Source organism: Narcine bancroftii, chromosome 1 (genome assembly GCF_036971445.1).
Source record: "Narcine bancroftii isolate sNarBan1 chromosome 1, sNarBan1.hap1, whole genome shotgun sequence".
Lineage (NCBI taxonomy): Eukaryota > Metazoa > Chordata > Chondrichthyes > Torpediniformes > Narcinidae > Narcine > Narcine bancroftii.
The window spans coordinates 203,820,216-203,844,811 of NC_091469.1; the positions used below are offsets into that span (position 1 = coordinate 203,820,216).

Below are 24,596 nucleotides of genomic sequence, written 5' to 3' on the forward strand. Positions count from 1 at the left end.
TAATCCATGCTGCAAGCCTACACAGGCAAGACCCCTCAACTCTTCCTCTGATATATAGAACACTACATCAGGGCTGCCTCATGCACCCGCGATAGGCTTATCAACTTCATCCACTTCGTGGCCAACTTCCACCCTGATCTCAAGCTTACCTGATCAATCTCCGGCAACCCTCTCCCTTCCTGGAACTCTCTGGAGACAAGTTTTCCACTGACATATATTACAAGCTCACCAACTCTCACAACTACCTTGACTATACTTCCTCACACCCTGTCCCCCTGCAAGGATTTTATTCCCTTCTCTCAATTTCTCTATCTCTGCCACACTTGTCCCAACATGAGATCTTCCTGTCCAGATTTTCCAAAATGTCTGCCTTTTACCACAGACATGGCTTTCCCCACACCACTATCAACTCTGCCCTCACCCTCATCTCCTCCATTTCTCACACATCTGCCCTGGCCCCGCCTGCCTCCAGATGCAACAAACATAGAGTCCCCCTTATCCTCACCTACCACCCCATCTCCCCCTGCATCAAACACATTATCCTCCAGAATTTCTGACACTTGCAACAGGATCCCACTACCAGACACATCTTCCCCTCTCCTTCCCTCTCTGCCTTCCATAGGGACCACTCCCTCTGTGACTCCCTCATGCACTCATCGCTCCTCACCAATCTCTCCCCTGGCACCTTCCGCTGTGGCCGCAGGAGGTGCCACACTTGTCCCCATACCTCCTCCCTCACAATGGTCATGGGCCCCAAAAACAGGCCTTTTAAGTGAAGCCACACTTCACTTGTGTATCTGTAGGACTGATTTATTGCATCCATTTGTCCCATTGTGGCCTTTTCTTCATCTGAGAGACTGGGTGCTGATTAGGAGATTGCTTCACTTCGCTGAGCACTTTTGCTCTGTCCACACCAGTGACAGAGATGTGTCACACTTCCATACTCATGTCTGTCCATGGCCTTATGTGCTATCCCACCAAGACCACATGTTAATTGGAGGAACCATACCCGATTTTCTGTCTCTCCAACCAGATGGTATTAACATCAACTTTTCTGATTTCTGCTAACCTTATCTCCTCTTCCCCCTCCCCTTCCCTCTCCCTTCATCCCTCCTGTCCTTGATCACTGCTGTCCCCTCCTTCCCTTCTCCACCTATCACCTCCTGCCTTTGTGACCACCCCCTCCCCTTTACTCTTTTGCATGGATGCCTGCTGACATTTTTCCATGCCCCGATGAAGGGCTCAAGCCTGAAACGTCGATTATGTGTTTTTACCTTTGCTATATAAAGGATGCTGTTTGACCAGCTGAGTTTTACCAGCTTTGTGTGTTTTTTACTTCAGCCATGGTGTCGACAATTGTTTTGTGTTTTTCCCCCAGTTTTGGTTTACTCTGGGGGATTTTAAAAACAGACTATGACCATTCACATTTTCTATGCCCCTCATGTTTTTATATACTCGTAATTTTCTTTGACTTGTTTTCATAGTCCTTATTCATGTTAGAGTTTCCGGAATTATGCCAAAGCATATTGCCCAAGTGGTCATTGACAGAACAATGGAGAGAATGTTACAAGGCTAATTGATGTGCCAATCTTTACAGCTGAGCTCATATCTATCCTTGTGTGATGTCCATGCAGTAAACTTGTCCTTTGGATGCCACCCAATGGTGACTGGGCACAGACATCTTCGTTGTTTACCTTCACCATAATTTGGAATTACCTGTATTGCGGTGTTCCCATTGTCACGAAGTGAAATCAGCAATTATAATAGTCCAGTTCTTGACCCTGATAAATGTCTAATCTAGCTGTTTGAGCCAGTAATCTGTATTTTTGAATGTCTATTATTCCAAGAATACGTGCAGATTGAGTAATTGATGAAATGATTTTTTTCAAATAAGCAAAATAAGACTTTTCAACTGTTACTGGATTGAAACTGTGGTAAACAAAAGCATTTTACTATACTCTTCTTTTTTTATGTCTATGCATTTTACATAATATGAAAAGTGAAATTAATTTACTCGATAAAGAATTTTACATTTGGTCATTAATATAATTATGTGCACATGGAGTAAGGGTTTGAAATTTAGGAAAATAATTTCCCATTTTATAGAGGAGCCAAGCTTTGCTTAAAAATATAGTTATATTTGCTGACACTACATATCTCTATTTGGCGGGCAGCAACCTCCTTTGAAGAAGACCGCAGAGCCCACCTCACTGACAAAAGGCAAAGGAGGAAAAACCCAACACCCAACCCCAACCAACCAATTTTCCCCTGCAACCGCTGCAACTGTGTCTGCCTGTCCCGCATCGGACTTGTCAGCCACAAACGAGCCTGCAGCTGACGTGGACTTTTACCCCCTCCATAAATCTTCGTCTGCGAAGCCAAGCCAAAGTCAGAGTCTGGAGGTAATTTATTCTAAGACTCTTGGCAAGAAAACCCTTCCAAGTGGGGTCTGTGTTGCAAATGAATCATAATTGAATTTAAGGAATAATGCATATATCTTATTAAGGAATAGGATCTTGATTATTATATTTTGAGGGTCCAGACTGTGATTGTAATGCTATAGTGAAGCCTGTTGTATTTTAAGGGCAAATTCAAGTTGTAGCTAATTGTGGGGTGTTACGCTACTGCTTTCTTTATTCAACTTGACCAAAGCTGAGAATTTTCTTTTTCTCTACTGATGCAGGAAGTATCCAGCGACTACTTTTGAAGTGTATGCGGAAGTTACACAGCCTGAGTCTGGTGGATCAGGTAGTGCTAACTTTCATAATTTTATGACTGCGTTTTATTTGAAAGCAGTATAATGAAAATGTAGTTGCTAGAGATTTGAAGCCATGCAGCAGTTCACGTGAACTTGCAACATTTTATGTCCAAATTTTGTCAGATATCAACTGCATAATTGAACGGCTCAATATTAAAAATAACCCTGAGGCTAATACTTATTTTCCCTCCAGCTATCTAGCAGGTTTCAACTTGTGTTCACAATGCTGGAGCAATTTCAGCTGGGTTCATTGTTATACCTGAGTAGCATCTATACTTATCATATTCCCATTGTTTTAGTTGAAATGATGCTGTGGTTAATACATGGACAATGGAATTGACCTTGTTGTCTCAGCATGAAATCTGATGTTCAGGGTAGTATAGGATAACCATATAACCATTTACGGAGCGGAAACAGGCCATGTTGGCCTTTCGAGTCCGCACCGGTTCACTGATTTTGTGCGCCCTCTTCAGGCATTGGTCCCAGTAGATCTCCATTCAATAACGATGGGCGAAATCAATGCAGAAGATATCAAAAGAAGTGAAATGTCATAATGCAAATGATATATGCTCTCCTTTCTGTTGCCCATATTTTTTCTGTTAATTAACTGCAGATTATTTCCAATAAATCTGCAGAATTAGCATTTGAATAATTAATTCTGTTGCCTGAATGTCAGATTGCATGGAAGGAGTTCGTCTGTACAAATGTTTGTAAAAATTGATTGAAAAATATAACCAGGGCCCAATACAGAAATCATATGGTGAATGTTAACAGAGTAATGTGATTGAAAGGAAGCAATACAATGTAATTTAGTTTGAGTGTTTCTGGGAATAGTTATAAGCCAAGAAAAATTTAGTCTCTTAAGAATAGTGCAGCATGGAAACAGGCCATTCAACCAAACCATCCACCTTATTGACCAGTTCTTGGCCCATAGTCCTCAATGTCTAAGTGATTTAAGTGTTCATTTTGACCCTTCTACTATTTCAATATTTTTATTAACATTAAAATTTCACATCCAAAAATACAGGCTTGCATACATATGTTAAAAGTCAAGAAGATACATTACACTTGAATCATATAATTTCATCCAAGGTACTCCACATTTTAATCATTTATTTAATTATTATTTTAAAAAAAAAATGAAATCTAAACCCACTACCAAGAAAGAAGCTAAAATAAGACAAAATTCTGATCAGAGAGATAAATTACCTCATTAATCAACAATTCTACCTTCATAGCAAATCAAAGATTATAAAAGTAATTCAAAAAGGGTCCCAACAGTGATTTTGAAAATTTGAATTCAAATTGGAAATTGAGCATCTAATCTTCTTTAAATATAAACATAACATGATGTCACGTAGCCATTAAGCAAGATTAGTTGGGGTAACACCCCCGCCCCCCCGCCTAGCCATAAGAAAAATAATCCTAATACATGCAGCTCAGATGTCCTTAAAGTTATGTCACTCTCTCCAACAATTCCAAATAAAGCAGTTAAGGGATTAGGTTTAAAATTAATTTTAAAAAGTGCAGAGAAAGTTTGAATTACTTCGCTCCAATATTTCTCAAGACTAGGACATGTCTAAAACATATGAATTAATGAAGCATCTCCATTGTTGCATTTATCACAATGAGGAGATACATCCACATGAAAATGAGATAGTTTGACTTTAGACATGTGAGCCCTATGGACTACTTTAAATTGTAGGAGAGAGTGGCAGGCATATAAAGATGAGGTATTGAAAATGTATTCCTAGTTTCTTCAGAAATTAAAAGCTGTAGGTCCTGTTTCCAGGCTTTTTAAATTTTTATCTGAGGCAGCCTCTCTTATTCCCAACAACATAAATGTTAGAGATTGAACCATTATAGAAAGGTTGTAAATTAAAAAATTACATAAATTCTTATCAGTCCTTTTAGGAAATGTTTGTAATTGAGATTGTAAAAAAATCTTTAATCTGTAGATAACAAAAAAAAAGACTATTTGGTCAACTGTATTTAACTGAAAGTTGTTCAAAAGAAGCGAGACTCCCCATAACAAATAAATCTTTAAAACATTTAATGCCTAATCTATACCATTCTTTAAAAGTTATATCAATCATGGAAGGTTTAAAGAAATAATTAGAAAAAATATGACTAGAGAGAGAAAACCTCATTAAGCCAAAATGTTTTCTAAATTGTATCCATATCTTCAAAGTGTGTTTAACCACAGGATTATTAGTTAATTTTTAAAAAGATGTAGGATATGAGGATCCAAGGAGAGAGATGAGAGAAAATATTTAAATACACTTCTTAAATGCAGTCAGTGATCCAGCTCAGCCTCTGCTCCAGGGTGAAATGACCAAGATTCTCCAGTCTCTTATCATAACTGAATAGTCCACCCCTGGTGACAATCCTCTGCACCTTCTCCAGCACTATTACATCCTCATACATGTGAAAATCTGACTATGGTGGAAAAGCTATGTGCAAGGTTACTTATGTATTTTGAAAGGACTTTATGCCGTAACAATTTATTGACAACACTGTGTCAGCCAAGTATGTGAGCCTTGGATGATGTTAATATTTCAGCGGAAACAATAGAAACTCTGAATATAAATGGAGTTTCCTTGAATATTACAGCCAATGAAGTATAGATATGTATGTATTATGAGAAAAATTTCAATCTTGGTCACCTTCAGCACTGTGAACACCAACTTGATTGACAGGAATTCTTTCCTCGGGCAATTCTTCAGGATTGAGGATGACTGAAACAAGTTCTGGTTTTGTGGTTTTAGATGTGGCTAATGAGTGACGGCAGACTCTTTACAGATGGAGCAGGAGGTGGCTGACAGAGTGATCAATAGGGTAGTTTGTGAGATGAAGGGCTTCTTCTGCTATTTGTTCAGGACTTTGGTATGCTCCTGCTACATGTCCTTGAGATTTCAGTGCAATTCTCTTCAATCTGAGCAGTGATGGTCAATTACTCAGGGTGTAGTTCACTCTGTCCATATTCAAGTATCTGCAGTTTCTTGTATTGTTATTGATACAGGTTGTATTGTAGTCCCTACTTGCTGCCTTTGTTCACTGAAAACAGGCTGCAGCTAGTTCTTTATCATTTCACGAAATGCAAAGTTTCTCTTGTGTCCAGGGAGATCTCCTGAATTGATCATTAAGTTTTTGAACTCTACTTCAAGGAAGAAAAATAGTGTGAGACTTGCCAGATTGCAGGTATACATAAGGTCTAACTCCAGGCTAAAATGACACTTTCCATTTCCTGTATATATGACAGTTTCATGTCAATTTATAAAGGCATCTTGGCAGCAGTCACCTTTCGGTTATGCTTTATAGTATTTGATTAGACAATGTAAGAGGATTCATTTGGGAGCACACTAATAAGGCTAGGGAACAGCCAATAAATGATAAGATCCTAGGATGTACTGAGCAACAGAAGGCCTGAAGGGGGGGGGGGGGTGTGTGTGTGTGTGTGTGTGTGTGTGTGTGTGTGTGTGTGTGTGTGTGATATATATATATATATATGTATATAAGGTGGTTAAGAAAGCATATGGGATAGATGCTTTCATTAGCTGGGATATAATATAAAGTGAAATGAAGTGAAACATAGAAGTCTGTAGACACTGATTGTAGTAAAAACACATAATAAATGCTGGAGGAACTCAGCTGGTCTAGCAACGTCCATAGGAGGTAAAGATGTATTGCTGACATTTTGGACCTGATCCCTTCTTCAGGGTATAAGCAAAAAGCAGGTAGGCATACAAATAAAGACTGTGAAAGAAAAAGGGAAGAATGAGTGGGGGAGAAGTCCAGACCAACAAACAAAAGGTGTTAATTGGATATGATAAGAGGAAAGGTGAGAATTGATTTGGCTATATGAAAGGAGACAGGGAAAGGGAAGAGAGAGAGAGAGAGAGAGAGAGAGAGAGAGAGAGAGAGAGAGAGAGAGGGGAACAGAACTAGAGGAAAGGAGACGAAGATGGGATGGGGAGTGGTTAATGGAAACTGGAGAAGTCCATGTTAATGCATTCACGTTAGAGAGTGCCCAGACAGAAGATGAGGTGTTGTTCCTCCAATTTGCAGATGGTCTCAGTCTGGCAGTGCATGTCAGCAAGGGAATGGGATGGGGAATTGAAATGGGTGGCCACTGGAAGATCCTTGCTATTGTGGCAGACAGAGGCGAGGTGCTCCACAAAGCAATCTCCCAGTCTGCACCCAGTCCCTCTGATGTAGTGGAGACCACAGCAAGAGCACCGGATACAGTAGATGACCCCCGCAGATTCACAAGTGAAATGTTGCTTCACTTGGAGAGACCATTTGGGGCTTTGAATGGTGGTGAGGGAGGATGTGTGGGCACAGCTGGAGCTTCTCCTGTGGTCTCAGGAGTAGGTATCAAGGGGATGGTTGATGGGGAGGGAGGAGTGGATGAGGGAGTCAAGGAGGGAGTGGTCCCTGTGGAAGGCAGAAGGAGGAGGAGAGGGGAATATGTGTCTGATGAAGGGACCACTCAGTAGGTAGCAGAAATGGTGGAGGCGGCTATGTTGGACACTGAGGCCGGTGGGGTGGTATGACCTCGCTGTGCATGAGGCAGAGGGACCAGGGAAGATGTGCAGGCAACGAGGTCTCATGCACTGCCAGATTGGGACCATCCACAGATTGGAGGAAAGCTTCTCATATTCTGTATGGGCAACCTCCAACTGGATGGCATTAACAAACATCATAGTTTTCATTTAAACCCTCCTCCTCTCCCTGTCCCCTTTCCTTTAGTGTCTCTCTCTCCTCTCCCCCCTCCCCGCCTTTTCCCTCTTTCTCTTCACAGAGTCAAATCAATTCTCACTTTCCTCTTATTATATCCGGTTTGTTGGTCTAGATTCCTCCCCCTTCATTCTTCTTCCTTTCTCTCCAAGACCTTATTCAGACATCTGCATGCTTTTTGTTCAAACATAGAAGAAGGGCTCAGGCTCAAGACATCTGGAATATACCTTTTCCTCCTTTGGATGGTGCGAGACTGGCTGAGTTCCTTCAGCATTTACTGTGTTTTTATTATAATATAGAAGCTAGGAGGTATTGTACAATTATACAAAACATTGGTTTGGCCACAGCTGGACTATTGTAATTGCCACACTGTAGGAAGGACACTGGACAAGGGTGCAAAAGAGGTTTACCAAGATGTAGCTAGGGATGGAAGGTTTTCGCATTGAGAAGAGACTAGGTAGGCTGGAACAGCCAAGGATGAGAAGAAACTGATTGAAATCTGTACAATTATGAGCAAAGATAATGAGAAACCTTTCCCCTTAACAGAGATGTCCATAAACTGAAGGCAAAGGTTTAAGGCATAGAGTATGAGGAAGAATATTTTCACCCAGAGGTTGGAATGTACTGCCTGAGAGGGGGCTAGAGGCAGATACCCTTGAAACAATGAAGTATTTCGATGAGCTCTTGAAACACTATAGTACACTAAAGCAAAGGTAGAAAATCAGTGAACCGATGCGGACTCGAAAGGCCAACATGGCCTGTTTCCGCTCCGTAAATGGTTATATTTGTGACCAGGGCAGACCTAGTGGGCCCAAAGGTATTTTTCTGTGTTGTATGGTTTTAATTAAGCAATTGGATAATGAAATTATTACAGTCACCTTCAGAAATATGCAATTTAAATGTATGATAATATTTTGCAAGGAGTGAGTAACAGAGCATTAATTTAATCAGTGGTTCAAATATGAATGCTACTTGGACTACAGGATTTAATTGCTGCCTCCATTTTCATTAACCCTTAATAAATGATGTACAACAAGTACAGAAAGGCTGTAATTATTGTAATAGTGGAAAGAGATAACAAATAACACTCCAAAGATATTCAGTTCAGATGTCTATTAAGCTTAATGACATGATTCATTCGAGTGCCTTGTATAGTAAATATTATGGTTCTGAATTACAATCAAATTAAGACTTCCTTGCAGTATTTGAGCAATGTTGAGCAACATCAACAGGAACTGTGATGGGTATATATCTTTACAATGGTTGAATTTCACTCATCTTGGCTTATTGGAAAAGAAGTTGTTTGTAAGTTGATCTGCATAACCTTGCATTTTTTTGGAATGTTTTATTTTTTGTTTTCCATCAATAAACAAAGAAACATCACAGACTGCTTCAAGATGTACAGATATTCCCCAACAATCAACATACATATGATGTTTCCCCTCTCCCTCTTCCACCCCCCTTTAAAAAGAAAAGAAAGAAAAAGAGGAAGGAAAAAAAGAGAACACTTGGTGCATTGTTGATGCTTCCGATGAATATCTGGGGAGGCTGTGGAGCCTCCCCCTTATATAATTTATTTTATTAATCCACCTATTAGTATTTTTGTCGAGGTGTGGCTACACCTGGGCTCCTGTGTATGTCAGATATGGCTGCTATATTTTAACAAAGGTGCTATGTCGGTTTCTAAGATAGTACATGATTTTTTTCCATGGGAATACAGCTATGCATCTACAGCTAGTCCACCTACTGATAAGAAGAGAGGAGTCAGACTTCAAGGCTATCGCTATGCCTTTTTTTGCTACAGGCAAAGCAATTAATAAGAATTGAATTTGGTTAATTAATAGCTTATGTCCATGAGATTCCCCAGGAGATACAACGTTGGGACCAGTGGAAAGGTTACCTTCATTATCTTGGTTAATGTATTGGCCAAATCCTGCCAAATGGGGCTACCTTTGCACAGCCCAGGTTGCATGAACAAAAGTTCCCAACTCCACTCCACACCTGAAACACGTCTCCGGCACCTCCAGCTTTGCCTTGTGTATCTTTTGTAGTGTGAGGTAGAGCTGGTGTAGAAGTTGTATTGAACCAGTCTGTATCTAGAATTAATCACTGTTGTCACACTGTCTCTATACAATCTGACCATTAATTGTGATGACTCCCATCTCTTTCTTGTTCTGTGTAGCTCTTGCTTGAGGCTTTCACCTTGGAGTGCAGAGCACATTCTTGAAATAATTTTGGGTGCATTTCCCAGTCGAAGCATCCCCTCAGCCTTACTAGGTGTAGGTGGGGTCATTGTGGGGCCCCATCTATCCCTTAGAAATGATCTTAACTGGAGGAAACAGTGAAAGGTCCCATATGACAAATCATATTTACCTTTTAGCTGCTTGAAGGACATGCTGTCTCCTATCGTAGCTCTCCTCAATATATCGGATACCCTGCTGATGCCAGATCTCCAGGACTTTATTGTCCAAGTTGATGGGCATCAATTCCTTATGAGTCACCTTTGGTGATATTCCCGCTTTCTCTTCAATACACTCATTGATCTCGTGTCAAATTTTAATCACATGTTTCAGTATGGAGTTATCCATTTTTTAAATATTAATTTGGCATCCCATTTGTATATAAAATCTTTCGCTATCCTCTTCCCCCATTGTATACAATCCCATTTGCACCCAAGTAGGTAGTTCCCCCTCCTGAAAGAAGAAAACATGGAACCTCGACTGAGCTGCTAGATAATATTTCTTAAAATCAGGTAATCTTAGCCCTCCCAGGCTGTAGTCCGATGTCAGTTTTTTTTAGGGCTATTCTGGGTACTTTCTCATTCCAAATAAATTTCCTTATGTTGTCATTGAGCACTTTAAAAAAGGATTGTGGGAGTGGAATTGGCAAGGATTGGAAGAGGTATTGAAATTCTGGCATCACCATCTTTATACAGTTAACCCTCTCCATTAAGGTGGTGGGCAGGTCCCTCCATCTTAATAAGTCACCTGCAGTCTTCTCCAGCATAGAGGGGTAGTTTGTTTAAATTTTGCAGATTGTTATTAATCTTGATTCTTGGGTATTTCACACCCTCTACCCGCCAACTGAAATTACTGTTTCTTCGGAATTCTTTATGGTCAAACTTATTCAGTGTGTAATGGATAAATATTGGGAGGAATTTTGGTAAGATTACAGTAGGTTACATACATACACACATTTTAAAACAGATCTTATTTGAAAGACTGAAGAATTCATATTCAATAACATTGCAGGATCTCTGGAGAATGTGATGCACATTTCACAAGTAGGTGCTAATTGAAATGACGTCATGAAATGAAAGACCATTGCTTGAAGGAGACAAATTGGCTGTTTAAAAAGTACTTAGTGTGCTCACAGAAACGTCACTCCTGGGTTTTGTTTATCTCAGACAATATCTTGACCAAGGAGAAGAACTCCTGTTGTTTGCTGAAGAAGGTGGGGGTTTTGCAAGTGAGAGAGTCACATGGGCTTTCTGGTAATTGGGAGTTGGAGAGAGAGAGAGGGAGAGGTTAACAACCTCTCCCTGCGAGTGTGTGTGACACTCAAAAGCAGCTGAACAGTGCAAGCCAGGAAGCTGGTTGAAACTGATGAAAAGCTCCAGTGCAGTGGATGACTGAAAGTGCTATCTGTCTGATGTTTCTCTTGGAATAAGCGGAACAGAAAGGAACTCTGTTGTGGCCTAGAAGAAAGAGGTTATCCATTGGAAAACCCTGATGGGGCAAGTTTCATCAGCGAGACATTGAGGTGACTAATGGTGCTACCTCAGTTGTGGAAATCCTGGAGCAACAAATCTCTCTCTGCAAACCCTATAAGAACCTTCCTGAGTGGTAAACATTTACCTTTCGAGCACCAAAGCCCGGTGAAATTTATACATGTTAAATTCTGTGCACAGTATAAGAATTGCCTGCATCCAGAGAACTTGGAAGAAGGAGAAGTGAGATTGAACTGTGAATCAAAGAACTTTTTTAAAATTTACACACACATTACATACATGTGCGCTTAGAATTAGAAGGGGTTAATTTGGGTTAGTTAAGTATAGAGATAAGTTAAAGTTTGATTCTGTTTTCATGTTTAAAGTTGATTTAAAAACAACTTTTGTTTAAGTAACTACTTGTCTTGTCTGACAAAAACTTATCAACCTCCATTGCTGCTAGATTTTGAGGTCCTTTGGGCTTGTAATATTTTATGGGGGTTCATCCAGTCGATTGAACACGAATTTTGTGGGTTATTACTCAATTGTTTTTTTTTCCCCAAGCTAATTTAAAGTTTGAGTGTGAAAAACAGCAGCAATGGAGGTTGATAAGTTTTTGTCAGAACCATCACTTGCTGTGCAAGAGAAAAGAGGAACTGATGGTTATTTCTAAGGGATTAAAACTGACTGAAGTTAAACATTGGATGAGGAGAGTACAAATTCAGAGGATTATAATGAAATGTAGAGGTGAGAGTAAATTTGTTCAGAAAGACTGAGGAGAGATCTGGTGAGTTGCAATTGGAATTGGAGAAATTGAGGATAAACGGAAAAGAGAGGAAGCTGAAAAACAGAGGATGTATGAGTTAGCTGAAAGGCAGTATCAATTAGAGAGGATGAAAATTGAGAAGGAGGAAAGCTGAAGCTGTAACTCCTGGGGAGAGGTTTTTGGCGAGTAGAGAGATAAATCTAGTGCTTCCTTTTGATGAGGAAGATATGGATACCTATTTTCAGCTTTTTGAAAAGGTTGGTGATAGTTCAAAATGGCCAAAAGAGAAGTGAACTTTAATGTTCGAAAGTGTATTGAAGGGAAAAGCACAAAATTGCATCCTCTAGCTTGACTGCACAGCAAGTGGCAAATTACGATACTGTTAAAGAAGCTGTATTGAAATCTTATGAGTTGGTTCCAGAAGCGTATAGACAAAAAATTTAGGTGTTTGATAAAAACATGGAATCAATCTTATATGGATTTTGCTTTGAAGAAATCTGTGTGGTTTGACTGTTGGTGTAACCTTACTATTTTTGAGTTAATACTAGACACTGCTATTACTTTGCCTGTTTTCGGTCGATATTTTGAAATGCTGCAACTTCACCAGTCTCCTTCCTAAAATAAAATATCTTTGTATTCTGCAAAGGCAAAATAGTACTGATGCTGAAAAATTAAAGAAAAATAGAGAATGCTGGGAGCACTCAGCAGGAGGAGATTATAATTTCTGATGACTGAACTTTCCTATTTTATATTCTGATTGACTGTGCTCTCACTAGTGTTTCTAGACATTTATTACCAGCATTATCATTTTCAAATAGTTGTTTCAGATGGCGATTTTAAAACCACCTTAAAGGACACAAATAAAATATGTATATTGAATTGGATTTGGAACATAGGGATAATTATCATTATGAGTATATTTTACAATGTAGATATGTACTGAAATTCTTATTACTGAAACTGAACAGGTACTTTGTAAGAAAAAATCTACAAAACTACAAAAATACAATTAATTGAATTAAAAAGAGGCAATAAATACAAAAAAGTAGATAATAAATATTCACAGTTATCCAAGTGCAAAAAAAAACGACTTTCAATGGGTGTTCGTAGAATAGTTAATGTTTGATAAAGTTTTGTACTGTGTTTATTTGACTTTTTTGGGTTTTCTATTTTATCAGTTAATAAAAGTACTGTATTTTTTTTTGTCTCCATGAATAACTCTTTCTCGGCAAGAGAGTGAAGATTGAATGCTTTCTGGAATGTGCTGATAATATTCCAGAGGTTATGTGAGTGTAGCTGATACGAATTTTCTCCTCTGCAGGATGCGCCTCATTTCTGTGAATGACTTCATCACCGACATAATTGAGAGATCAGATCAAAAGCAGTAACACATGTTAATCTTTAACACAAAGTAGATGAATATATTTCATCACCAAGAATGGTCTTTCACTGCATGGGTGGTATAAAGCGTGATCCATCATTATTTTTATGTTTAAGGTGATGTATCTCAAAACTAATGAGCCCATCTTTTTGAATACATATTTACAAAGTTTGCAAAGTGTTTCTCTCAAAACATCATTAAAAAAATGGTGGTCATTGAATTTGAAGGAAAAGGAAATTGAAGATTAATGGTTTGCTATTTTTCTATATTTCAATTCTTAAGTTTTATTTGGGGAAAAAAAAACAATCAAAGACCTGTAGAAAAAAGGCCTCTGGATTCCTTTGTAACATCATTTTGAGAAAGGATAGCCTGCTGTTTTAGTCATTGGAATTTGTTCTAAATTATGAGCAATGTTTTTCCCACCTTGCATTTCCCCTCCCCCCACTGATTTATTCCATGGACACATTAATCTTTAATCTTTTAGTGGCATAAGGAAAGCTTGAGGCCATGCTGCCATGACCACTGGGCAAATATAACTCTATAAACTGGAATTTGGCCTTAGGGTGTAGATCCTGAGGCCCTACCCATGCATTGCCGTGATGGCTTTTCAGTTAAGTCTTTTCAAGTGTTTCTATGTTTTTGATTGTTTAAAAAATTAAAACATTAAAATTCAAAATATAGAAAAATAAGAAATAATTTGCCTTTAATTTTCTTTTCCATCCAGGTTAGTTCAGAAAAATGAACAGGTAAAACATGGGAAGGTAGAAAGATCGTCTAGCCAAACCCCCTCCATGGCTACATCACTGAGTTCAGTGGCTGAGCAGGAGGTCGTGTATGTTAGCACCTGCTCTTCATATCAAAAGCAAGGAAAATGGCAATGTGCCAACTCAATTCTGTTGCATGGTGGTTCTCTGAAGAATTGTTGGCTGAAGAGAAGCTCGGTTAGGGTCATGTTAACAATGCAAGTAAAACAATTTATGAATTTGTCTGTTCTTCAGTTATCTCCGGAATCTGGCACCTATGGGGATTGCGGATGTTGGATATGCGAATTTTTTGGTTGACTGAGGTACACTTACAATGTCTAACTAATACACCTGCATTAGGAACACACATTTTAAAAGGCAAAGGACAGTGCAAATTGTAAAACAATTTGATTAAAATATTATAATCCTTAATCATGCGAAGTTCACTTTAATCAGGTAATTCCCATAACTTATAAAATTTAAATTTATATTTGGACCCTGGTGACTGCTGCTGTAACAGTGTAACATTAACAGCTATGCTAACTGCACCACCATCATAATTAACCTCCCTTCCCCCAAGTTTACAGATAAAGCCTTACTACTAATATACTTCATACTAATAAAAATAAAGACTCTTACTAGGCAAGAATAGGGAGATACTTTGGGATAGTCGCCCCAGTGGCGAGCAGCATCAGCCATCTCTTCATCCCAGATGCTGCCATTTTATTCAAACACAACTTTATTGAAACTGTAATCAAACAGCTGCCACAGGCAAGGCACAGCAGGTGCGCTCCACTGGCTGAATATTTGCTCCCATATTTTCCAAGGGTTTGTGTGTTGCTTCAGAGAAAATTAAATTTTAAAATTTTAAACTTTTATTTAAATTTTTATTTACTCATTTATTTTAATTTTATTTATTTACTTCCTCAATATATTTTTTTTTGCCATTTGTTTGGGTTGCCAGTTGCTTGAATTCTGGATTCCTGGGATTTTACTTGGTTCTTGGAAATTTTTGGAAGTAGTGAATTGCTTTAAAATGTACTAATTTTAAGTTACTATTAATAGTATTACTAATTATTCCAGTGTTGTCAAATGAATTTTTTTAGTCATGAATCTGACTTCTGACAGCATCACATCCTTAAAGTATTTGGCCATGGGGATGTACAAAGTGGAAAGATGCAGCTATGACTCTCTGGCATATTTAACTTCCAAACTCTCTCAACAACATTGATTGCTGTTAAGTGAGAGGAACAAATAATACGTGCAGCAAAATTTGGGGATATTGTTCTGAGCATTTATAACATTTTTTGATTTTAATTTCAGGTTTCCAGCAGCTGTAGATTTTCCATTGTGCTTTTAATTATCTTTGGCATTTGGCATATCGGGGTGTTACCAAGAATGAAGGTCTTCAGCTCTAAGGAGGGACTGGATAGACTAGAATTTTTTTCTGGGGGCATAAGTGGGTAGAGGTGTATAAAACCATAAGGAGCATTAAAAAAGTGGCTGGTCTGTCTTTTTCCCAGAGTAGGGGAGGCTAATACTATGCCCTCTTTTTGGAAAGATTCAAAAGGGATGTGAGAGACAACCTTTCCAGTCAGATGATGCTGGGTATGTGAAATGAGCTGCCAGAGGTAATGGTAAAGGCAGGCCTAATTATAATGTTTAAAAGAGATTTAGATCAGTACAAATGCAGGAAAGATGTAGAGGGATATTGGCCAAACACAGGTAATGGGAATAGTTCAGGTAGGCAATTTGTTCAACATGGTTGAGTTGGACCAAATGATCTGTATCTTTGCTGTAGAGCTCTATGACTTAATGAATTGAAGGGGAAAAAAAAATGGAGATCAGATGATACCTCCAATATTTGTTAAGTGGTTATCTCAAAGCAGGTATTGGCAGTAACCAGGGAACATGTTCTAATGGCATTTAGCCTTTGATCATGAATGTTTTATGATGTAGCAGTTTCTTAGTAGTTCAAATAAACTTTAGCAAACAAAATCTGATTATCCACGTTATTCATTGTTAAACAGTTTTGGATCATACATTTGTGGGTGCAATAAAATGGAAGGGCAATTGGAGTGCATTGGAATAGTTGTCTCATGGATGTGGGTTTCAGCAGAAGATGAGAAGCTCATCCAGCACAGAAATAGGCTCTTTAGGTCTATCCTGTCTATACCGACCCCAAGTGTCATCCATACTAATCCTATTTACCAGATCTGCAGCCATTGGTGCCTCGGTGATTCAAAACAGTTCTACCCTTTCAAGTCTCCTAAACAACAGATTTAATCAGTCTCATTTAAACACTCTTACTTTGTACATTATTTATTGCTGAATTTTTTTTTCTGTATTGCAGTCAGTTTGTTTTCATTTTTTCTTTGTTTACATTTCTCTCTTTTGTATACTTATCTTTCTTCTTGAGTACAGTTCCTGATAAGTAGACATTTGGTACGGCCCACAGGGGAAAAAAAAAACTCGGGGTTGTATATGATGTACATGTACTCTGACAATAAATTTGAACTTTTAAAATTTTGAACTTTGGATACTTCTTGTCTATGACATGGATATAATGTTAAATATGGTTAAGTTCAAGAACATTAAATTCAAACACAATAATGCTGTTGACCAATTGAAGTTATTTTTTAGATAGCAGCAATAAAATGTACAAAAATAAAATAAGATCACTGGACTTCAGGAAAACAGTAACCAAGTGAGAACTTTCACAGATGCAACTTTCTTTTCCCCCCATGTTTTTTAATTGTAACTCTACATTCTCTAATTGTGCTCTTGCTCTTCTACTTCGTATGACTGTTAGAGCTGACTTCTTGGACTGCTTGTGGTAAAACACTTCTCACTGTACCAGGTATAATATACTCAGCTCTGCTATACTACATCATGTGATAAATTGGATGTTCAAGCAGTATTAACCAGAATATTGATAATTGTGCTGGTGAATGTTAGAACACGATTATGCTGGACCCATAGGAGAGGCAAAATATATGAACCCTGATAGAGATTTAAATATATCAGAAATATACTTAAATATATCACGGAAGGGATATATATCAGAAAGATAAAGGTTAAAGAGTCTGCCAGCTGTAGAAATCTACGATTTCTCCACCACAGGTTACTGCTTGATTTTAGTTTCATTATTACTCCCAGAGCCCAACAAGCTTTAACACATTTTGCATGTGGAGCATTGCTTCCTGAAACCATTTTTGAGCTATCTTTTCATCAGTTTGGTCCCATGTCTTTTTGTTTTGTTGCTGTGATTCATGAAAATTAGCTATGAAGTCTCTTTGATCTATGCCAATCCTGAAGGTTTTCCTCCTCTCAGCATCTGCATTCTCTCTTTTTTTGAGTTCTGCGGATCAGTTTCCTGACCTTTCTGTGCAAAAGCTATATGCAGACAATTTCTTTCCTGCTGTTATCAAACTGTTAAGCGGATCTTTTCTTTCCTTTAATAATTTTTAAGGATAAAGAAAACCTATACAGTAAATTTGTAAACAACATGGATGTCAAAAACTGAAGAACACAAGGTTGTTAAACTTATAAAGCACATCCATGTTATAAAAGCACAACTTATAAGTTTATCCCAAAAAGTCCTTAACTCTTTGGCCACGAAAATTTTATATTTAAGAGGTATGACTTGTTCCTGGAGTAACACATTAAGTCTATGGAAGTCAGGATTTATATTTAACAAAGAGAAAAGAAGAAAGAAAAGATTAAAAAAAAAATGAAAAAAGTAGTCCTTAGTTTAACTAAGGTTCTGAAAATAATTCAGGGAAGATCCCACACCATTTGAAACTTTTTATATTACTAATTGAATAGCAAATCTTTTCGAGTTAAACAAGACATAATATCTCTCAGCCACTGAGCATGGGCAGCTGGGGCAGCATTCCTTCATCTTATTAATACCAGACGTCTAGCCAAAAGAGAGGCGAAGGACAGAGTATGACACTTGTTTGAAGTTCAACGAATGTAGTCTTCTCTCGTCGTAGCATAAAGGCAACCAAAGGGTTGGGTTCTAGATTTAAATTAACAATTAGGGCCAAGGTTTGGAACACATCCCTCCAGTATTTTTCAAGGCTAGGACACCTCCAGAACATTTGAATAAGGGAAGCCTCACCTCTCCTACATTTGTCATAACAAGAATCCACATTTGAATAAATATGAGATAATTGACTTTGGACATATGAGCCCTATGCACGACTTTAAATTGCAATTGATAGTGACGGGCACAGAGAGAAGAAGATTTAACCAACTTAAAAATTGAATCCTAAACCTCATCTGACAATGAAAGGTTTAAATCCTGTTCCCGGCAGTTTTAATTTTATCAAGAGGGGCACATCTTAAACATCCCAACTTATCATAGATAATAGATATTAAACTTTGCATGAGGGCTGTAAACTAAGAAACACATCAGAAAAATTTGTACCAGATATCCCAGAGAAGTTTGGTAACTGAGAGTGGAGAAAATGCTGGATTTGCAGATATCTGACAAAATAACTATTTGGCAGCTTAAATTTTAAGAAAGTTGTTCAAATGATGCAAAATTGTTAGTGATTAAAAAAAAAATTTGTAAAAAGCTCAATACCCATTCTATACAATGCTTGAAATGCAGAATCAAGTAAAGAAGGTTGGATAGAATAGGACTTGAAAGAGAAAAACCACAAAAACAAAATGTTTTATGAACTGAGCCATACTCTCATAGTATGCCTGATTATCAGATTATCACTTGATTTATTTAAGGAAAGAGGAAGTGAGGATCCAAGATGTGCTGGAATAGGAAGGTTTTTAACAGAATTCAACTCCAATGTTCCTAATAATGGACAGTCAATCGGTTATGAAAGTATAACCAAAATGTAAGGTTGCATATATTGGCTGCCCAGTAATAAAATCGGAAATTAGGCATGCCATGCCTCCATCCCTTTTAGAGTTTTCAAGATGAACTTTATTTAGTTTAGGGTGCTTATCCTTCCATATGTATAAGACAATATAACAGAATTTAGGAATGAAAGTCATTATAGACTGAAAAAATATAAAAATTTAGGTCAAATATTCATTTTGATAGAGTTAATTTGGCCCACCAAGGATGTAGACAGGGTGATCACTGTATTAAGATCTGTTTCACGTGTTTTAACAAAGTGAGAACATTTTCTTTAAAAAAAGATGTATATGTTTTCTTGTGACTGTAATATCAAGAATAAGTACAGATAAATTGATTTTGCACAATGTTAAAAGGAAAGTTAGTATATACTGATGTAAGTTTATTCACAGGGAAAAGTTCACTTTTATGTAAATTTAGTTTGTATCCTGAGAACTGACTGAATTGGGTGAGTAATGAAAGCATGGGGTGGGGGGTGGGGTGGTTAGAGAAGTATCAGAGCTTGATATGAAAAGCAAGAAATCATCCATTATAAAGATAAACTTTATGTTTAACTCTCTTTCTTCAAATTCCTGAGATATCCTTGCAACTTCGGAATGCAGTTGTAAATGGCTCTACGGCCAGATCAAAAAGTAATGGGCTTAAAGTGCACCTTTGACAGGTTCCCTGTAAAGTGCACCTTTGATGGGTTCCCTGTTGAGAGGAGATTGAAAGGTTGTGATTGTTGAAAGTTGGTGAGGACTGAAGCAATAGGGCACAAGTACAGCAATTTTATCAATGTAATAAAACTTGGTACAAATTGAATTTTTCTAAAATTGCTAATACTTTCACTTCATACGGTCAAATGCTTTCTCCATGTTTGGAGAAAGAACACATTCTGGAAGCGCATCTGAGGGTGAGTACAAAATATCAAATAAATGAAGCACATTAAAATAAGAGTGACGGTTTTTAATAAAGCCTATTTGATCTTCAGATATAATTGATGATAAAATGTTTTCCAATCTATGGGCTAAAACTTTAGTCAAAACTTTGACATCAGCATTTAGTAAAGAGATTGGCCTATCAGAGGACCACTGTGTTAGATCTTTACCTTTCTTTGCAACAAGAATGATACATGCCTCTTTGAATGATGCAGGAAGTTTACCTTGCCTAAATGAGTCAGATAGCCCAGAACTTGGATGAGATGAAAGCAAAAAAGAAAATTATTTAAAAAAAATTCCGCAGAAAAGCCATCAGGACCTGGGGATTTTCCAGATTGCAATGAAGAGATAGCTGGAACTATTTTCTCTTGTGATATAGGCCTATCTAATTTTTTTTTAAAATCAGGGAAAAGCATAGGGATATTTAAACAATTTAAGAAATTCTCCATCAAACTTTCTCATTTGGAAATTCAGTTGAGAATAGAAATTCCTGAATGTATCATTAATCATAGTGATCTGAAGTAATGTTGGCATCATCCAATTGAATTTTTGTGATTTGTAGTTTTGCTTCAAATCCTCTCAACTGATTAGGTAATGGCTTACTAGGTTTATCACCATGGATATAGAACAAACACTTACTCTTCAAAAGTTGACATTCAATTGGATATGTTGAGAGGAGGTTGAATTTAGTTTGGAGTTCCACTCACATTTTATATAATTCTGGATTTTTAACTTGAGTGTATTGTTGATCTATTTCTTTAATTTGATTGATTAATTCTAATCATTCTTTATTGGCCTTCCTTTTCATATTCACAGTACAAGAAATAATTTGTCTCCTAAGGTAGGCTTTCAAAGCATCCCAAGCAATCAAGCTGGAGGTTTCCACTGAAGTATTTGTATTTTTTAAAAAAGGTAACGTGCTCCTCCATAAATTTCACAAAGTCATTATTAGACAATAGGGTCAAATTAAAATGCCAGTGTCTTTTTATTTGAGGAAGGTCGAGAAAATTCATAGTATATCAGTGACATAATCTGATATTACTATACTTTTATAATCACAAGAACAGGTCAATGGATTGTCGATAAGAAAATAATCAATCCTAGAAAAGATATGGTGAACATGTGAGAAGAAAGAATACCCTCTTCTATTTGGATGAAAATAATGTGACACATCAGAGACACCATAATTTGATAGGAAGAATTGTATAAGTCAGGTGGACTTATTCATTATACCAGGGTTAGAAGATCGATCTAGCACAGGATCTAACATGCAATTGAAATCCCCACTAAGCACAAACAAATATGAGGTCAGATCCGGTAAGAAAGAAAAAAAATGTTCAAAAAAACCCACATCATCCATATTGGGGGAATAGTCATTAGCACAAACTGCCATTTTATATATATTCCCTGAGACAACGCTATATAATGACCATTTGAATCTAATATTACATTGTACAAAAGGAATATTTTGATTAATAAAAATCAAAAAGAGCCCCCCCCCCTCCCAGCTTTGGCCTGAAAAATGGAACAAAAATGCTGCTCCCTCCACTGTGCCATGAGGCAAGAATTATCAGAGCTAGGAATGTGTGTTTCTTGTAAAAAAAAAATTGCTGTTTTAAGTTTGATGTGTGAGAACACATTCCTTTTTTTAACTGGGTGATTTAAACCTTTGACATTCTAGCTAACAAACTTTAAAAGGCTATCCATTATCCCTAGATGAAAATATAGGTTGGTAAACACAAATGATATTCCAGGTGTAGGCCTTGAGACAGGAACATAAAACAAATAACAGAAATTAGATAAACCCTTAGAATAGTAATGACAATGAAACACCCACCCCTTCTCCCCCCCCACCCAAACCAAGCCAGCTGCCAAAAACCACAGCAAGCAAGCTCTTAAAATACCCATTTCCAACCCCAAAAAAGCTTCCTGTTCCACGTATCATCATCTTTAGCTCCGAAAACGCCTGTGATTGTCTGATCTTGGAAGCTAAGCAGGCACAGGATTGGTCAGTACTTGGAGGGGAGACCGCCTCGGAACACCAAGTGCTGTAGGTTCCTGTGAAGGGCGCTGGACAAAGTGGCGACTCTATCTGCCTTACGGTAGACCAAAGTTAAAGAATTTCATGTATGTTACATTCTAAATGTAGTATTATGTGACAATAATGGAACCTTTACCTTTTATTACAACAACATTTAACATTCCCAAAACAACATTTAATTTTGTTGGAAGCACAACCAAGTAAGAAAAAAAAACCCAATTCATCTTAAGATTTCATGTGTAGTTCTGAAAAGTATACTATAAAATAGAAATATAACTTTACTACTAAAAAACTAAGTATAAATTTTCACGATGATCTTCTCACAGAAACTAGATAGATCACTAAGTTTAGGGAAGAGGAAAGTACACACATGACTACAACTCAAGTGGGTATGTTATCCTGTAAAATGTTACTAAGGCAGAGAGGACCAACAAGTCCTTGCCACCTGAATACTGTATGACATAGACTAGAAAAATAAGAAGTAATAATAATCAATCAGCCACCAACACCAAGCAGACACTTACAATGGGCTCAATGTAGAGGGAAGACTGTCGACTGAGAGCAGCTACTTATGCCCGCTGGGAAGTGTGATGCGGAGTTGTGCAGAATACAGCAGAAAGGACCTGAGTCCTCGCTTATATAGATCCATCATTACCTCCTGGTACCCGGCTCGCTGATTCAGGACTTTGGGACTGTAATCCTCCACAACCTGGATCTGCTGACCACAGTATTCCAGTTTCCCTCTCCGCTAGGCATCACAGACCAGAATGTCCTTTATCTGATAGTAATGTAGACAGAATAATCAAGCGGGTCTCTGCCTCGGAGCCGGTTTAGGTACTAATGAATGGTGACCTATATAGATCTTCAGTGGAGATGGGAGCGCCTCCTTCCCAAAAACTTTGCATAGCAAATTGGAGAAGAATTTTGTAGGGTATTCTCCTTCATTAGATTCTGCCAAGTCCAAGATACATAGGTTTTGCCGTTGGCTCAGACCTTACAAGTCAACAACTTTAATCATTAGCTTCACATTACTTTCTCGTAAATGGGAGCAAACATCCTCTAAATCATTAACACTCTGGCTCAGGTTGTCCAAAGCAAGCTCATCCAATAGTGCCCAGACTTGATCGAATTTGATTTCTGTAAGCTAAAAGAACTTTTGAAGTCTTCTGCTAGCACCTGTCTAAGTTGGTCCAGTAGCTCAGAAATAGCCTCCATCATTAGGCTAGTTGCTGTTTCTTTTTTCCCCAGATTTACCATTTTGAGGGTAACATAAATAAAAGACAAACAAAATGCAAAATCTGTATAACTTTGGTTGTGAAATAAAGAGGTGGAGGAGTGAAAAAATAGAAGCAGGCAGGAGCTCTTTATCTTTGTTTCTACACCATACTGCTGCCAACCAGAAGTCTCTCTCTTTTCTGAGTAAAAAAGATTATGCCTCACTTTGTTAACTGTACTTATTAACACCGTATCCTGCAATTTCATTTTATTGTAACATTATTCCCCTGCATGTTTATTTTTATTCTTACACCAGCTGTTGTACAATGTTTGTGGATTGACCACAAGGAGAGCATGCAAAACTATGTGATAAAAATGAATTTAATTCAATAATTTTTTTGGTCAGGTAGCTTGATCAGACTGGTGGTTTGTCTATTAACCCATTCTTAGCGAAGCTTGAACTTCATGTCAAAATTCTGCCCACTAATAAGTACACCTTCATGGTTGCCTTTGAAGTCTTGTCCATCCAAAGCTGGCATTGTTATAAATTTTTTTTTTGATTGCTGAACCTGTTTTTTTTCCGCTGTTTTCCTGACCACAAGATTAGCATCTTGGAATTTATTTAAGGGTTTCATTTCTCTGATTTAAAATTGGTGGGACTTGATTGGACTAGATTATCAGTGAAATTACTTGCACCAGTTAGGATAGCTCTCATTTTGGGTTCATTTATTGTCTTGGTCATGAACCACATACAGCTTTGTGTCTTTTAGCATTGTGCAATGGGGAAAAATCAATCTCATGGGCAGTCACCCAATTATCCCTGATCAATTCTACCATTAATTTGGAAAGTACAACGCTGTTATCTATGAACACTGTGAATTACTTGTTAATAACAATATTCATTGTTGCTTTTGGTAGTTTTTATCCTGTAAAGGTGACAGAAAAATTGCATTTTGTGCACAGGTGCCCCTTTCTAGGCCTCCTCCTCTACATTGGCTAATCGAAATGTAGACAAGGCACCTGTGCTCTGTCCACAATGGCCAACTTGAGTTTCTGGTTACATGGCATTTTCCATTCTCACACCAACCTGTCTGTCATTTCTCCACTGCCATGGTGAGGTCGAATGCAAATTAGAAGAATAACACTTCATATTCTGCTTCAGTAGGTATGAACATGGAATTTTCCAATTTCAGGTAACCCACAACTCCAGTGTCCCAATCTCACTTTCAATCAATAGTCCTTTAAAATTCTTTCCCGTTGTTTATTTTTTCCATTCCTCCCCACTCCCCAAAGTGGCTCCAGCTGACCACCATTCCCTCCTTCATTTGGTTCCACCTACCATCTACTAGCTCCTTCTCCGTACTTCTTTATACTGCCTACTTTCTTGTGTCTCCCTACCCCCGGCATCCTGGAGTCATGATGTAGGGTCTTGACCTGA

At 37.9% G+C, this 24,596-nt stretch overlaps 1 protein-coding gene across 9 annotated transcripts in view; it reads left to right on the forward strand.

The window, feature by feature from the left end:
* dennd1a (DENN/MADD domain containing 1A) overlaps positions 1–24,596 on the forward strand; it is a 536,086-nt gene that overhangs the window by 9,299 nt on the left and 502,191 nt on the right. For 6 of the 9 annotated variants that reach the window (XM_069888617.1, XM_069888520.1, XM_069888538.1 and 3 more), the window contains exons 2-3: positions 2,684–2,748; positions 14,353–14,420. In XM_069888617.1, coding sequence (XP_069744718.1) covers positions 2,684–2,748; positions 14,353–14,420 — 133 coding nt within the window. The remainder of the gene's footprint in view (positions 1–2,683; positions 2,749–14,352; positions 14,421–24,596) is intronic. The other 3 variants (XM_069888531.1, XM_069888568.1, XM_069888559.1) reach the window with 1 other exon arrangement.